The sequence below is a fragment of the Echiichthys vipera genome (genome assembly GCF_963691815.1).
Source record: "Echiichthys vipera genome assembly, chromosome: 12".
NCBI lineage: Eukaryota > Metazoa > Chordata > Actinopteri > Perciformes > Trachinidae > Echiichthys > Echiichthys vipera.
In genome coordinates, this window is record NC_139837.1 from 23,871,726 (window position 1) to 23,887,390 (window position 15,665).

At 41.5% G+C, this 15,665-nt stretch overlaps 1 protein-coding gene across 2 annotated transcripts in view; it reads left to right on the plus strand.

Moving 5' to 3' along the window:
• The window catches only part of LOC310954668 (protein jagged-2-like), a 53,635-nt gene that overhangs the window by 16,876 nt on the left and 21,094 nt on the right, over window positions 1-15,665 (plus strand). For both annotated transcript variants that reach the window (XM_083924275.1, XM_083924276.1), the window contains exons 3-5: window positions 2,533-2,590; window positions 10,221-10,475; window positions 10,845-10,905. In XM_083924275.1, the coding sequence (XP_083780401.1) occupies window positions 2,533-2,590; window positions 10,221-10,475; window positions 10,845-10,905 (374 nt within the window). The remainder of the gene's footprint in view (window positions 1-2,532; window positions 2,591-10,220; window positions 10,476-10,844; window positions 10,906-15,665) is intronic.

Consider the following 15,665-nt stretch of genomic DNA (forward strand, 5'->3'; position numbering starts at 1 on the left):
CTTTACTTAAAAAAAAAGAATTTGAATTGAATTTCCTTTTTTAATTGTTTAATGTGGAAAATAATAAAGAAATAATTAAAAACAGAAAATTGAAAAAGATGAGAAGAATAATTGAATGTCATAATAAATAATAAATACATTTAAATAGATAATATAAAAATACGAAATGCATAAAAAAGTTCACTGCCACCACATACTGACAACAATAAAAAATAGCTATATATCATGTATAAAAATATAAATAAAATTAATTGGATCAAATATGTTGTAGCCATAACCTACATAGATCTAATATTTTAGTAAACTATTTTCAACCTATTCCAGTCAGTAACTGTAAAGAAAATGAAACAATAAATGTTTTAACTAGATTTTCATCTTTTCATAAATGTTGGAAGCGAAACTAAAGCAAATAGCTGAAACCTAATTCCAAAAATCACCAGTATACTGTAGGTGCAAACACTAAAAATGATGAATGGCATGAGCATTTTCTACTATTTTCATTTTTAAGTCTAAAATAAAAGAATAAAAAAGTTCTATTGTGCGGTTGTCGGTTGTAGATGATGTCAGTTACATTTGTTCTCTTTTGGGCCAAGTATCTGCAGTTTCATCATGTTTTGAATTACCACCTGATGAAAGCCAAATTTAAACAAGTAAATGCTGTTTAATTTGAATAAACAGCTCCAAACCTGCTTGTTGTGAACACACCCTAAAGCAACTCTCAAATACTTGTGACAACATGGCCTCATATCTGACTCGTCATTTTCTCTCTCCTGCGTCTTCTCTGTGCCTCAGAGAACCATAAAATGACCTTAAAAGTGCCGTAAAAGCACTTTAGCTCACTACCTTTTTCATTTCATGTGTCTGTCTTGTCCCCATCTCTAATCTCTCCTTGCACCGCTTTGTAACCTCCCCTGTAATCTTCCCCTGCAGCCCTCAGTCGCTCTGAGTCAGACTTGGGTCATGGGAACTCACAGCTGCTCGTCCGGCCCCATGCAGTTGACAGACGGCGAGCTCCGTTTTGGTTTGTTTGCTGATGCCCGTGAAAAAAAGGGGGAAAAAAATAGCCCCGCACCTGAAACAATCCAGAGTTTGAGTTTGTTGCTGTGGGATGGCGGAGTCCGTCTCCTCCGGAAAGTAGGGCATAGTGTGCAGGCATGCTGCGCTTTTACACACAATATTCTCAGAACGCTGTATCATAGCAGGAAACAGTGGATTCAAATTCACATGATAACATAATAATTTGTAATCTTTCAGAAGTACCTGCACTAAACTCAATGACAGCATTCATGAATGTGTTCACTTCTGACCCAGTGATATTAAGTCCAACTTCAGACTAACTTCAAATGTGTCCATCGAACTAAAATGGAAGGAGTGTCTCTCTCTGCTCTTCGATGTTCTCGACATCTGTTCATGCGATCGACACACACTCGGCGGCTTTATTGCTGAGGCATATTTATTTGTAGTGCATTATGTGACAGTCCTTTCAAGAACGGATGAAAAAGATGTAACTCTAGGAATGAACATTTTGGTTCTTGGAAATATCCTGGTCCCAAAAAGCTAGCTGTTAGCAAAGTACACGTGCACTCTAGCAGTTTGGACACGTTAACACTTGATTGTACTGGAGAAACATACTTGATACTTTCACGATTTGAACCTACGTTCACCATCACAGTGAAGGAACAGTGTCCATTACTGAGGATGCACTTTAGCCATCATGCAAACATAAAGCCAATATTCTTAGACTAAAAAGCCTGAAGGTATAATTATTGCTTCTGACATTAGCTTAAACAGTCTTAATTTCAGACTACAAATGTTGCAAGAAACCCTGAACCGTATCGATCCCATCGTCCCAAGTGTCTCCCCTGCACACCAAGTCCTAACCAGAACCCTGTGGAGAAGGCAGGAAAAATGAATCCCCCTCCCCCATTGGAAATCAATACATTACCACACAAAGTGCCCTTGAGCAAGTTCCAGAGGCGCTGACCTCCCTGTGGAGCCGGGCAAAGCACAAACGTACGCCCTCCAGAAGTTAAAAAAAAAAAAGAATCTGGATTTAGTTTTCGGCTCTGACAGCAGATTATCAGAATAAAGCAGACTTGTCTGGTGAAATATGAAAAATATCATGCTGTCCATAGAACACTGTTAACTAGCCTCGGGTGGATGGAAGCTAATCAGTGACAGCAGTGTGGGAACAGGACTTATTTTCCCAAAGTTATTTGCCTTTTATGCAAAGTGTGTGTGTGTGTGTGTGTGTGTGTGTGTGTGTGTGTGTGTGTGTGTGTGTGTGTGTGTGTGTGTGTGTGTGTGTGTGTGTGTGTGTGTGTGTGTGTGTGTGTGTGAAAAAGTCATGACTCAAGACTCGTGTCTGTTTATGAGTGACGGCAGCTCATATCTGAGTTTCTGTGTGAGCTTCACATCATGTGCACGTCTAAGTCTTGAAGTGGGGCATATCTGAGTTTCTGTGTGTAGGTGTGTGTGTGTGTGTTAGCGTGCACTGTGATAACCTCTGCCCCCTCCCTCTCTGTGTTTCAGCGGGCGTACACTGTGATTGTGACGGCGTGGGACAGGGACAACGGCACACACAGCAACGGTTAGGATCGCCCCTCTGCACACAGCTTCTCTCATCTCCATCCTGAGTCACTCTGTCCTCTCATTCTGCTTTAAAATGCTCTTTTCATAGCCCTGTTAAATGGGATTCTGCTCAGCTCACAGTATTTGCTTCATATTTTGGTCTGCCTCTGGTTTTGCTATGGCTTTGACTTCAGATAGGCGGCTCATAATCTGCAGTTCACTCCATATCTGATTGTTCACACTGCACGAGATAGTAGGTTGGTCTGTTTTAGTGATTTGTTCCCATAATAATGTCACATTGCCGACACGTAAGACCTAGCTATCAAATAAACATGGGACCATATGCAAATGCCATGTCACGATCATCCTGGCCAAAAAACAGTTCAAATGACATTGGAATTACTTTACCTCACATTTAGTTAAAGAAACACATATTTTTATTGCATCACAGTTAAGACACATCTTGTTTTAGTGAAAAAGAAACAATCTTAAATAAAGTAATCATAAATCATGAGGTTCCCCTGATTAATAAAGTCATAAAAAATGGACTTAGTGATCCCAGAGAAAGTGAAAGTCACAGAGAGGCCCAGTGAGTCCCAAAACGCAGGACTTTCACTCAGGGAATTAAGAAACAACAGTGGAAAGAAAGCCAAACGGACTCATGATATAAAAACGCCTGCAATGAAAGGAATGGAGGTGTGTGCCATCTTTTGGGAGTGTTGCTCTGTATGAGCATGTCACGTTCATGTCCACATCTGAGAAGATGAACAGTGATTCAGAAACTGAGCTGCGGATCGGACTTTCCCATTCAGAGATCTCACTTATGATTGACAGCTCCTCCACCACCATCTCCCTCTTTCTCGCACTCTCTTCAGGGTCGCTCAGACTGTTTTCAGCTCTCTATATTAAGCCTGTGAGAGCATTGCATCGTTAAGCCATTAATTACGGACCACGGCTCTCTTTTTTCACCCACCCCTCCCTCGTTCCTCTGATGTCTCCTAATTAGCATCCCGACAGCTGTCCGGCTACTGCACGCCACTTCATTATGCTGAAACACTGTGACAGGCTGGCATCCAAACTGCCGTGCCTCCACCCTGGATGGCAGCTTCGGTGGTGGTTGTTGGGACCCCAGAGTCCTTGCTTGCTCGACCACCTGTAGACGTGGCTGTGTGACGGCTGGAGGGATGCTTTATCAATCCTCGCAGGGGCGCGGCTGCAGGGCAGTGACAGGCAGGCAGGCGAGAGGTGCTGACGTCTCGACCGCCGTGTCACGTCTTGCAGACGTGGACTGAGTATTTTTTCATTGCGTGATACTATCAGTGAGTCTGTCAGCAACCAAGTGTCCTGTCAAAGTGAAACATTACCTGTTTGCCTCTTTGTAAGTCACACTGGATGCACTAAAAATATAAGCGTCATTTAATAACGAGCTAAATTCCTCCATGAAAGTTCATCTGTGATGCTCAGGAGGTTCATTTCAGGAAATATTTGGGCATTAAGTGTTATTATTTTTTACTTTCACTTGTCTGTTCCTGCCTCAGTTTGGGGTTTCCTACGTTTTCAGGAGCTGCTTTCGACAGACGTCAGAGAGCAGGCATGAACCTGTTGCATCCAGCTTTAGTGATACTAAGGCATAATTAGAGAGAGAGTTGTCATCTGTTATGGACCAGGTGTGCACAGGAATAAGAATCTAGGGATGTCCAGATCAAGTTCTATTTTGCCCGAGAGCCCATTCCCAAGTCCTCTGATAGTCTGCCAGAACAATGAACTGGTTTCTGACTGCTCAAAAATCTGCACATTTCATCTGAAGTGGACCCACAGTAAATGAAAGTTAGTAAAAACCAAGTTCTCTGTTCTGTTTGTTGTTTACCAGTCTCACTGAGTATCCGCTGTGGCAGGCAGGATTTTAGTCGGATAATCAGTTTGAAGAAAAATCTTTTGATAAGAATATTAAGGCATTCTAGTAAGACTGGGCCATGAACCACATTTTATTTTCCATTTCCTATGTTGGCTTCCAACGATTATGAAAACAACATATTGAAGATAAAATGATTATTGTGCCACATTCTGTTTCACAATGACGTTCTTGTTCTGTCTTGTGTTATAAATGAAGCGCGCCCTTTCCTTCACAGCAGTGCACCTTTAACTCGTTTTATAACGTGTTGGATATAGTTTACTGAAGTGTCAAATATAAGTTTAGTAGTTGTCAGTTTTGAAAGTGCACCAATGTTACAACATAGTTGATCTCACTTATTGTGATCTTATTAAATTTGCATTGATTATGTTTATAATATTTATTTAAATGTCTATTTGTTTATTTCTCATTTTATTAAAAAAATAATTATATTGAATTTAAGTTGAATTATATGTAAAGTTTACATAAATCCTCTGTTACAATATTTTTTATCAATAAATGTTTCCGAAGTCAATGAGTAATCATGTTAAATAATCTTGATCTCAGTATTGACCAAAATAATCGTGATTAATGGAGCAGCTCTAAGTTATAGACATTATTATACGTCATTCATTGAGAAGAAATTCCAACATCTCGAATGTGAGGATTTGCTGCTTTTCTCAGTTCTTTTTGTCGCTATTTATTATCAGAAATGTGAGAAACTAGAAAATAGCTCTTAACAGGTTCCTAAAGCACAACTTTAGGAACCTGGTAAGAACCTCCACTCCAGTTTACAGTCACAGAAAACTAAGAAAAACAGCAAATATTTACATTTGAGAAGCTGAAACCAGAAAATGTTTTGCATTTGTGCTTAAAACATTTTTTTTCATGCTGAAGGGTTTTCTGTCGATCAACTAATCAATTAATAAACTATTTGTTTCAGCATAGTTTCTTTGAACATTTTTAGGCTTTGGACAAAACAATTTGAAGTATTCACCAGCCTGTGAGATTAGCTTCAGACAAAGAGTCTAGTAATAAGGAGATGGCAGAAGAAGCTCGAGGTGAGGACATGCAGCGAGTTTCCGACCCTGTGTTCCAGTGTGTGCCGCTACAGCAGCCTGGTGTGAACAGGTCTGGGCTGTGGGTCGGAGAGGCCTCAGGAAAAAGAAGGCTTTGTGAAGGCTGTTTATGCTTCAGGAAGCCCCCGCCTGTTTCAAAACAAAGCAGAAAGGGCAGGAGAAAAGAGGACGGAGCTGTTGTTGACTCTGTGTGTCGTGGATTGTTGGCTGGTGTGGAGCTTCACTGGAGAAGTAGAGATGTACCGATCCTGGCTTTGTTTCAGATTCTGTGTTGATGATAGCAGTGGAACATCTGTACTGGAGAAACGACTATTAAATCAGTCACAACCACAATCAATCATCATGAACACACACACATACTGTGGTTTGTTTTAACTCAGTCCCACACACCGTCCTGACCTGCTGCCACAAACACTCAGTGGAGCAACAAATGTGGATTAATCCGCCACGGGAAATAGTCCCCAACAAATACACTATTTCCTCCAGAGCTGCTACAAATTGATTTGTTTTCACCTCACCATTTTCTGACATTTTATGGATCAAGCAATTAATCCATTCATCGATAATGAAAGTTATAATTAGTTGCAGAGCTCCTGATTGAGTCACATTTGTTAAACTCCACTGAGCCTCTTTTACCAAAAAAACAATATATTTGTGAGCTGTTGTTAAACATGAATGTCTTCAGCAGGAACCAGTGGACTGACAGTGTATGAAAGGACATACTAATATACTTTCTGTTTCGGCCTTTTCATGGGATTTGTTTTTCAACAATAACAAAAATATAAAGCATTGCCAACTTTATCCAACAACATTAGCACTGATGACAGTTTGCAGTTTGTTAAATAAAAACAACTAAAGTATCAACTTCTATTAGTGCAGTTTCAGAAAAGTAAAGTGGAACTCTGCTCATACAGTATAATAATCAACATACTGTAGATGCAGGCAATGAGAACAAAGTCATTTGCATCTTTACTGAAGCACGCGTAAAGCTGTGAGCAGCAATGGAAGGTTAATTAAGTGCAATTTCTTGTACCTAATAATTTAACCCAGCAGGTTAAAACATATCCACAGAGAGAAGAGGGGTAATATTTAATGATCAACAGTTATTGGTTTATTACAGCTTCCTTAAGATGGCTTTAAAGGTTGTTGTTGCAGCACCTGGAGGAAGATGCCTCCGCTAGAATAGTCAGCTTATCATCGCTAAGTAACTGTTGATGTGAGAGGGATTTTCTGCCACCGTTCATTATCTAGAACCAAGATAAGCAGTAAAATAGGTATTTTCACCTCCTCAGGCCTCTAACTCTAACCTGACTCTGTCAGATGGATTGATTGTTGTTTGCTCAGCATATACATCTGGGAACTCTCGTTTGGAGATATTTGGGAAGAGGCGAAAATACTGGTTGCTGATTGGATAAACCATCCGTCTATCACCAACATACGGGCCAGATCAACCAATCAGATCAACGAAGCGTATGACGTACTAACAGCCTCGAGGCAAAGATAAGAAAGTAAACCACATGTCTGTTAAGGATATTTGCCATTTGTGTCACGTAAATTTCCGGATCAAAGGCACCATTTTAGGTGCCCGGTCCATATTCCAACAGAAGGATCCAAGAGAAAAAAAAAGTTTGTGAGCGGCTTGATCGATAGCTGAGCTTATCTCTTTCGTGGAAGCCGCCATGTTGTTCACACTGAACAGTCGCTTCTCGTTTCGTCACTTAAATCCACCTCAAAACCAACGCTGATTGGTTCGTTCGCTGGTCAAACTTATCCAAATTTTCTCCACCGCACAATAGAAGACTGATCTGAGAGTAAAATACAATTGAGTTCGAGAGAGATCAGGATGGTCTCACGAGGCTAATCTATCACTTCTTCAAGAGAACAACCTGGGAAGTAAAAAATAATCACTTTTTGGTTTAGCTACTTGTAACTGCCCACACTGAGGCTGTCACCTCTGAGGAAGAGAATCACACAGACAAACAAGCGTTCAGTGTTTTACATAACCATCATGAGAGTTTTACATGATCGGTTTATTTTATAAAATGAAAAAGGATGCCCCTTTTTGTGTCAGTAAGCAGGCGAATTTCTCAAATTCAGTATCTAAGAGCTTTTGCAGATTGTGTACTAACACATGCATGTGGTCCAGATGGGAACTAGAAGACAACATGTGACTGTACATCTTTTGTTAAAGCCATCAAAGGTCAGGTGAAGGAAAACACTTTTAACAGGCGCTGTGAACACAGCCTGGACTTCAGTTCATAGATCACCACTGTTACAAGCCACAGGCTGTAAAGAGGTCAAAGGTTGAAGCAAAAGTGCCACAGACGCCCCACAAAACACTCCAGTTACAAGCAGCTTGTTGCATGTCACCAACAAATAAAGTGTCTTTGTGGAAACCAGTCAGGCTTTGTTTCTAAAAGGAATCCTGTCTTCCTCACAGACAGTGGACACGATCAGCTGCTCAGACCTGAAGCCCCTCGGTGTTTATATAAGCTGCTTTTTATATGGCCCACTCTCTCCTGCTCTCCCTGGTAACAACGAGCCTCTCTTAGCGTGTCTCCTCCACTACAGAGAGAGCTCATGATTGGTCTATATTTTTATATCTAATTGCTCGAGATGAACAGCAGTGAGTGTGTGTGCCCTGTATGTTTTAGGTGGTGGGTGTGTGGGACTGAAATCTGTGGCAGTGTGTTAGCTCACAGAGAGACAGAAAATCAGGACAGCATGAAAACGGATTCCTTTTTTTACACTGTCAAACTTCAGCAGTTATTGATGATGACATTAGAATATAAAGGGATGCATGTGTTCAATTCAACACAAACATTTAAGCAGTAAAAAGTTGATTCTAATAAACGTGGAGAAATGATAAATGTTTTAGAAATGAATCCCGACCCTTCACATGGCACAATGTGATTTAAAGGTTTAAGCCCTTAATTTCATTGTTTCATTGGTAAACAGTTCATCTTCATTTTAAGCTGAAGGGAGAACTTTTTAAACTTTTTAAAAGAAAAAATGACACCTGACTTTTGTTTATGGTTTGAGAAAATTCACCTACTTCTTTAAGTAAGGCTGCATCCACAGAAAAATGCAAATACGTTTACACAACTCCAGCATTTCAAACCCCTAAAACAGAGACACCAAATTGCCTCTGGCTTGTTTTTAGTACGAAAACTTTGTGAAACTAGGACTGGCTTTGCGATTGGGTCTTATTGGTCACGGCCAAAGACGGTGTGTAAAGATGGACGTCACGGCTCCACTACCTCCCTCTGTATCCAAAAATCCAAAATATCGTAGAGAGATGTTGTAATTTTTGAGCCATAATCTGCCCTGTAGCAATCGGGGTGGTAGAGCTGCATTATGGCGAGTAAAATACAATGTAGCTTGCAAGATCAGGATGGTCTCAAGAGGCTAATATAATCTATGGTCACGCCATGTTCTTCCCTGATTGGTCACAGCCCTCTCACGTGTTGATGCTAGCAGCTGCTATGCATTTAAATTCTGCATTTTATAACTACTTATACTACTACCTACATGTGCAGGAAGGAAGCTATTTTATTGAGTGATTTGCCATAATTCCTGTGTCTAGCGACCTTACACTGTGTTTACAACAGCACAGGCATATCCAGTGTAGGCGAATGGTCATGTGATATGCGTTTTCATGCATTTTGAACCAAAGACATACAGAGTTTCTTGGTAGCCAAGTGATTACAGTGCATGTCACATCAATGCAACTTCCTGGGTTTAATTGCAGCCTTCGGCACCTTTCATGCAAGTCATACCCCGCTGTTCCCCCCATTGTCGGTCTCTACACTGAAATAAAGGAAAACATATTTGTGTGGATGTAGTCTGCATAAACCTCATGGGATTTGCTGAAAAACTGCCTTGTCAGAGAGATAAAAAGTGGACCGTGTATCTCAGCTCATGACAAACTGATTTTGCAAAACATCAATGCTATGTGAGGTAAAAACCTGGTTGTCACGTTATTCTCTGTGGATTTCAACCATTTAACTCTGAATGAATGTGTTGGTGCTTTTGTTCAACCCTCTGAGGACAACAGCCCTGAGGATGAGCTCTTCCAGCTCTGTCTAGTCCAGGCTACAGCAGAGCAAAGCCTGCTGGGTCAGGGTTCTTCTGTTCCTTGAGAACAAGCTAAAGGGCCTTTCCTATGTCGCCCTTCCTCGTCTGTTCCACGTCTCTTATTATTTCCGGCCTGGCTCCGATGGAGTCGAGGCTGGATATCCTGAGAGGGGGAAGGCAGGGAGAGGAGGAGGAGGAGGAGGGGGGGGGGGGAAGCATTTTACCAAGCAGGAAAAGTGAAAAAGCATTTGGGTTATCAAGCCCTCGTAGACCTCTGTTGTGCTCACTTCTTTTTCCTATTCTTTCCCTCTTTTTTTTCTCCACATTCTTGGTGGAGCAGAATGATGTTTGACCGGGGGTTACACCTTCCCTCTGATGTGTGCATTCTTCGACGCCTCATGGACTGTCTTATCTCACTAAACACCGGGTTGTTGGGTCAAATCCCGTAACCGGAATCAGCCCTACTCCTTGGAATGTCATTCAGAATTTTTTGTTGTTTAGACTTTTCTTCACTGACCCAAACACTTGACCTGTACACTTGAATCCATTACAAAATAACAACATTGACAATTCCCACTGTTTTGTTTTTGTCTTTTGTGTAGATGATGAGCTTCTGATTGAGCGCAGCATCTACAAAGGGATGATCAACCCCGGAGATGAGAAGCAGGCGGTGGAGTACAAAAGCCTGATCGCCAGCCTCGAGTACACCATCCGCGTACGCTGCGACGAAAACTACTACGGTGTCAAGTGCAACAAAGTTTGCCGTCCCCGCGACGACTACTTCGGCCATTATGTGTGCGACCAGTTGGGAAACAGAGGCTGCATGGAGGGCTGGATGGGACTGGACTGCAAAACAGGTACAGGGAAGATCTGCAGCAATGCATCAAAATCAAAATCCTAAAATTACACAGGCTTTAATAGTCTGTGATATCAAGGAGGAAGCTTTACCGCCCCTTTTCAGGATAATATTTTGAAGTTCATGTCAAGAATTCAGAGAATGTTTGGAAACTGCTGGAGACACCTTCAGTTTTCCGACGATGTCTTTGCCATCCATTGTTTCCGCAGCAAAGACTCTCTGCCTTTTGCACAAACAAGAAAACACAGGAAATGAGATTTTAACGATTTGACCATGTGCAAAAAAAGGTACCAGAAAAGACCTTTGAAAGGATTTGATGAAGGTATTTAATGATTCTGGAACTAACGCAAACTTTCTCTTCTCCCAATAGCCATCTGCAAACAAGGATGCAGCCTGCAGCATGGGAGGTGCAGAGTGCCAGGGGAATGCACGTGAGTACCCTCCCCCATTTTGTTTGTTTGTTTGTTCCACTTTGTACACCTAACAGAGTGGCTGTCAAATGATGTAAAATATGCTCTTGTTTGTATGGAAACAGTTTAATGAGGATAACAGCGGTGACGCAATAGTGTGATGGGGTGTGGGGTGGGGGCCAGGGGGCGGGGGGGAGGGGGGTGGTTGTTGATAACATACCAGGCAGTTGAACCCCCTGTCTCCCCCCATTCCTCAACTCCACTCTCATCTAGAAGCCATTGTTTCTGCTTCCTGTTCTGAAGCTGGCCTGCTCCTGCCCGCACACACAAACACATACACACATATACACACACACACACACACACACACACACAGGCCTGTTTTTTTTTTGCTATATATTTCCTCCCCTATCCTCCTGCAGCAAAGCGGCCCCAATGTCTGCAGCCCACATCACCTCTTCCTATCCTGGGCCTTGTTATGACTGGCACTCGCCTCATTCTACCCAGTGAGCTGCAGACAACAGGCAGGCAGGGATGAAGAGATGTGGGGGGTGAACTGACACCTTTAAATATAAACAACTGTATATTAATAATGGGAGTTGGTGACTGACAGCAAGAAATGTGGCAGGAATACTCACAAACAGGTTGAAACAAATTGGAAAAGATTCATCTTCTATCATATACTGTATATAGTGGTGTAAGACTGACCAGTCCAGTTAATATGACTGCACAGTAAAATACATAAGCGTTTTTTTAAAAAAAAAGGCTGACCTGGCTCTTAGTTGTGAACAGAAGAGGAAGCACTGGAGAGAAATTTAGATTTGATTACATGTGGAACTGAGCTGTACATTTAGACACATATACACATTCACACACGGTGGCAAGTATTTGGAAACGGCAGGAGAGGAGAGATGGCCGAAGGGAAGGAGGTGAGGGATTTAAACTGAGGCAGGTTTGATTTAGTTAAGAGACCTCGTAAAAAAAAAAAAAATGAAGCTGACATTTCTTATTGGAAATGGCCAGAGGATTGGAAGAGAGCAGAACACCCTGGAATGTGCCTCAACATGTGATGTTGAGTTTCATCACAATCAGTGGCACACTCTCTCTCTCTCTCTCTCTCTTTCTCTCTCTCTCTCTCACACACACACACACACACACACACACACACACACACACACACACACACACACACACACACACACACACACACACACACACACACACACACACACACACACACTGCTGAACAAGAGGAAGAGCATCCTGCACTTCATTTTTCAATCAGGAGGTGAAACTAAACAAGTGTGAAGTGTATTTCCACAACGATGAGAATAATAACTGACCATACTCATTTCACCGCACACTAAACACCCACTAGCTGTGGGGCCCTGCCAAAATATAACATTCACATATCACATTTGGCGTTAGTTAGCTCACATATAAGAAACCTCACATGCTTCAGCTGTGTGACCTGAGTTATTGACGTCTCTGTCCTTTTAAAAATAGTTTATAAAATGCATCTGAAATAGGCCAACAAGCGATTTACGAATGACTTCAATGGGAAATAAACAAATGACATAACAGTTTACATTAAATATTATACATTTTTACAGTATTTTCTTGTTGTTGATTTATAGCAACATTAATCACAACTCGACACACTGACATCATCAGTGTAAATGTACAGCTGTTAGCGTAGATGCTAGTTAGCTCCTAGGCATCCTAAAAAAACATATCACACGACAAGAATGAGAGATCAAAATGCAAACGGTTCCTGACGATGTAAGCAGATTTTAAGCACAGTCATGGATTATGTGACTATTGTCATTAAAATCAATTTCACTCTTTGCCATGGAAATAGTTGTTGATAAAATAGTCTTAATTCAAATTCCCCTTTCTGGTTTTTTTTTCCTGAGCTTTTAATTGACTTTTATTGTGTCATCAGCGCGCAGTTTGCTCGGTTGTCATAGAGATTTAAACATGTGAGCTTTGTAAATGGGGATAAGATTATAACACCTTAGCCTAGTCTGGCTGGTTTCTATCCAAATATAAAAGCCAGAGTTGATAGAAACAACGTCCAAAACTACAAAAATAAGACCAATGTTGTCAATCAAAACCATCAAACTGTTATATACTGAACACATGAGGGTGAATGTAATGTCAGAGTAAAAGAAAGAGAGACTGAAGGGTTAAAGACAGAGAAAAGAGAGGAACAGCCTGGCAAAGGAAAACTAAAAATGTGTTTGGTCTCTTGTTTCTTACACACAGCGCATTCACAACCTACGCTCCCTCATGTGACACTACTAAACATGTAGCTAGGCAACAGCGGGCTAAGTCCGTCCGCTGGATTTTGGCGCAAGGCTTGCCTGTAAATAATTCAGCTGCACACACACACAGGCCCCTCTACCTCTAGTCCTGCCCACCGTCCTGTCCTCTGGGTGTGGTTTGTCTGAGGGGCAGCAGTGAAGCAGGGGTTTGTGGGCAGGCTGGATATTTCTAGCGTTAGGCTGGCCCCAGCGGCCCTTTCCATTGATGGGACGACAGCAGGCCGGCGACGGGGCTTGTGGGTAATGCCACCCTTTGCCTGTGGTCGCCCGAAACCATTTCCCTGTTCTCCCACACTGCAGCCAGACAGACTGTCCACGCTGCCACCGCTGCTGCACGGCTGACAGTGTGCAGGGCACCACCGCTGACCGCAGTGCCGGATAACACCACATACTGTAGTAAACAATACACAGCACTGTCACACAACTGGGCTTCACTCACACAGAGAGAGCAGATTGAAGTTGTTGCAGCTGGCATACAGTTAAAAGCATTTCAGCATGAATGCATGCATGAAGAAGAACTTTTTGTGCATGCTTTAACAAAACCAGATCTTGGTCCTGGCTGCATTTTTATTCAGTGAATCTTCAATGATCCATCTCTTATAAATTAAGTTTTAAAGGCCAAAATTATTAAAATATCAATACCTGGACTAATGAAACCCAAACTATCTGCATAGAGAGAAAACAGCAGAGATCAGTGAAAATGTTTTTTTGCACTTTGGGTGAAACATTTTGGTTGATTCCAAAAAAAGGGCGAGATTTAATACTGCGGTGCTGTACTGCAGCACATCACAGCTCACTACAGAGCAGTTCATTGCTGAAGTGTTCAATCGGCATCCATTTTGTAGTGTTTGTGAGTCTGAGTGGAGGGATGGTGGTTGTGGTGGTGGTGGAGGGGTGTGTTGCTCCCTAAAATAGCCCCGACAGAGAAATGAGAGGACAGGTGGGGCAAGGTTACCACTGGCCTTGGAATAACAGAGTGCTGCCATAAACCAACAGATTAGCTAACCTTTCGCTGGCCTCCCCTACGAGACGATTTACCCTCGTTCCACAAACCCGCCGCTCATTCCAAGTTTGACCTCCACAGAGCTCACGACACAGGAAGAGGGCTGAGAGAAGACACACCACTGCAAAAAAATAAACACTGCTCCCTAGCAAGTCATTTTGAACAGTGCTGAAACAAAATGAGTAGATTACAATAATGTTGATAATCAATAAATTCCTCAAGTCATTTTGACTTTTCCCCCCTTAACTTACCATCATCAGTTCACACAATGATCTCAGGAGGATACTTTTACAGAACGATCTATTTCAATAATGATTATAAATACATAAATGGAACATGGGGTGTTTATAATTTAAAAACACTCAACAAGCTTCATTGAGAAGGTGATTCTTTCTATTATAATGATTTCATAGATGATGATATGACATTTCTTTTAATGGCTTTTCTATCAGCTACACACGGTATTTCAAATAGTATTTTGTTTTAAAGCCCTCCCTCCAAACAAAGTGTGTAAAAGTATCCTTCCATCATTAATATTTTGTTTAACATGGTTTCACCACGAAAATGTAAAAAATAATAATAATGAAAAAAAAAATAAGATAAAAAAAAAAAAAAACTCTGAAAAGGGGCTGGAAGCAAATACACTCTGCTCCCTCACTGAGAATTCTTGATCTGGCCTCAAGCCCCGCTCACCACCGCTGCCATAGCTACACACTATATTTTCTAAAAGCTTAAATTTCCTTCACTGGGGTGTAGTGGCATGCCCTATTTTTTTTTTATTGTTTTTGAGATACAGACACTCATTTTCTAAAAAAAACAGCTTTTATTTTAAAAATGTTCAAAAGACAGAAATAATGTATAAGACAGCAAGTTTGTCACACCAGCACTCAAACAAAAATACAGTAAAAGGATTACATGAACACTGAATGTGTTGACACACACACACACACACACACACACACACACTTGTTGCTCAGGAATGTCCCTTGGCGCTGTGTGTCCTAAGATTAGGATCTGCAGCAAACGTGTCTTTCACCTTGATGGAGACGTTCTGTCCAATGAATTGCCACCGTGACATTCAGCTGCAGCTCGATCAGCTCTCATCTGTGTCTTCTGGACCTTTTCCACTGAACATGTGTGCTGCATAAAGAAGTCTTCTCCTCTCACATGAGTTAAAATGGTTAAAACCAGTTTCCTTTTTTCTTTTTTTGGCACCTACATCATTCTTCATGTTTATCAGGGGATGTTTTACTGGCACTCCCCGACATCAAGCGCTCCTCTGTGTTTTCACACATTGTAAAAGTATTAACTTTCTTGTTTGTTATCGCTCTGTAACTATCACTGTTTTTCATGGCCAACTCCCCTCTGCGTTATTAAGTGAATCTGTGTGTCAGATAGTCCCTCAGGCTGGGGCTGTAAATAAGAACACAGAGGCTAATTTGACTGAAAAA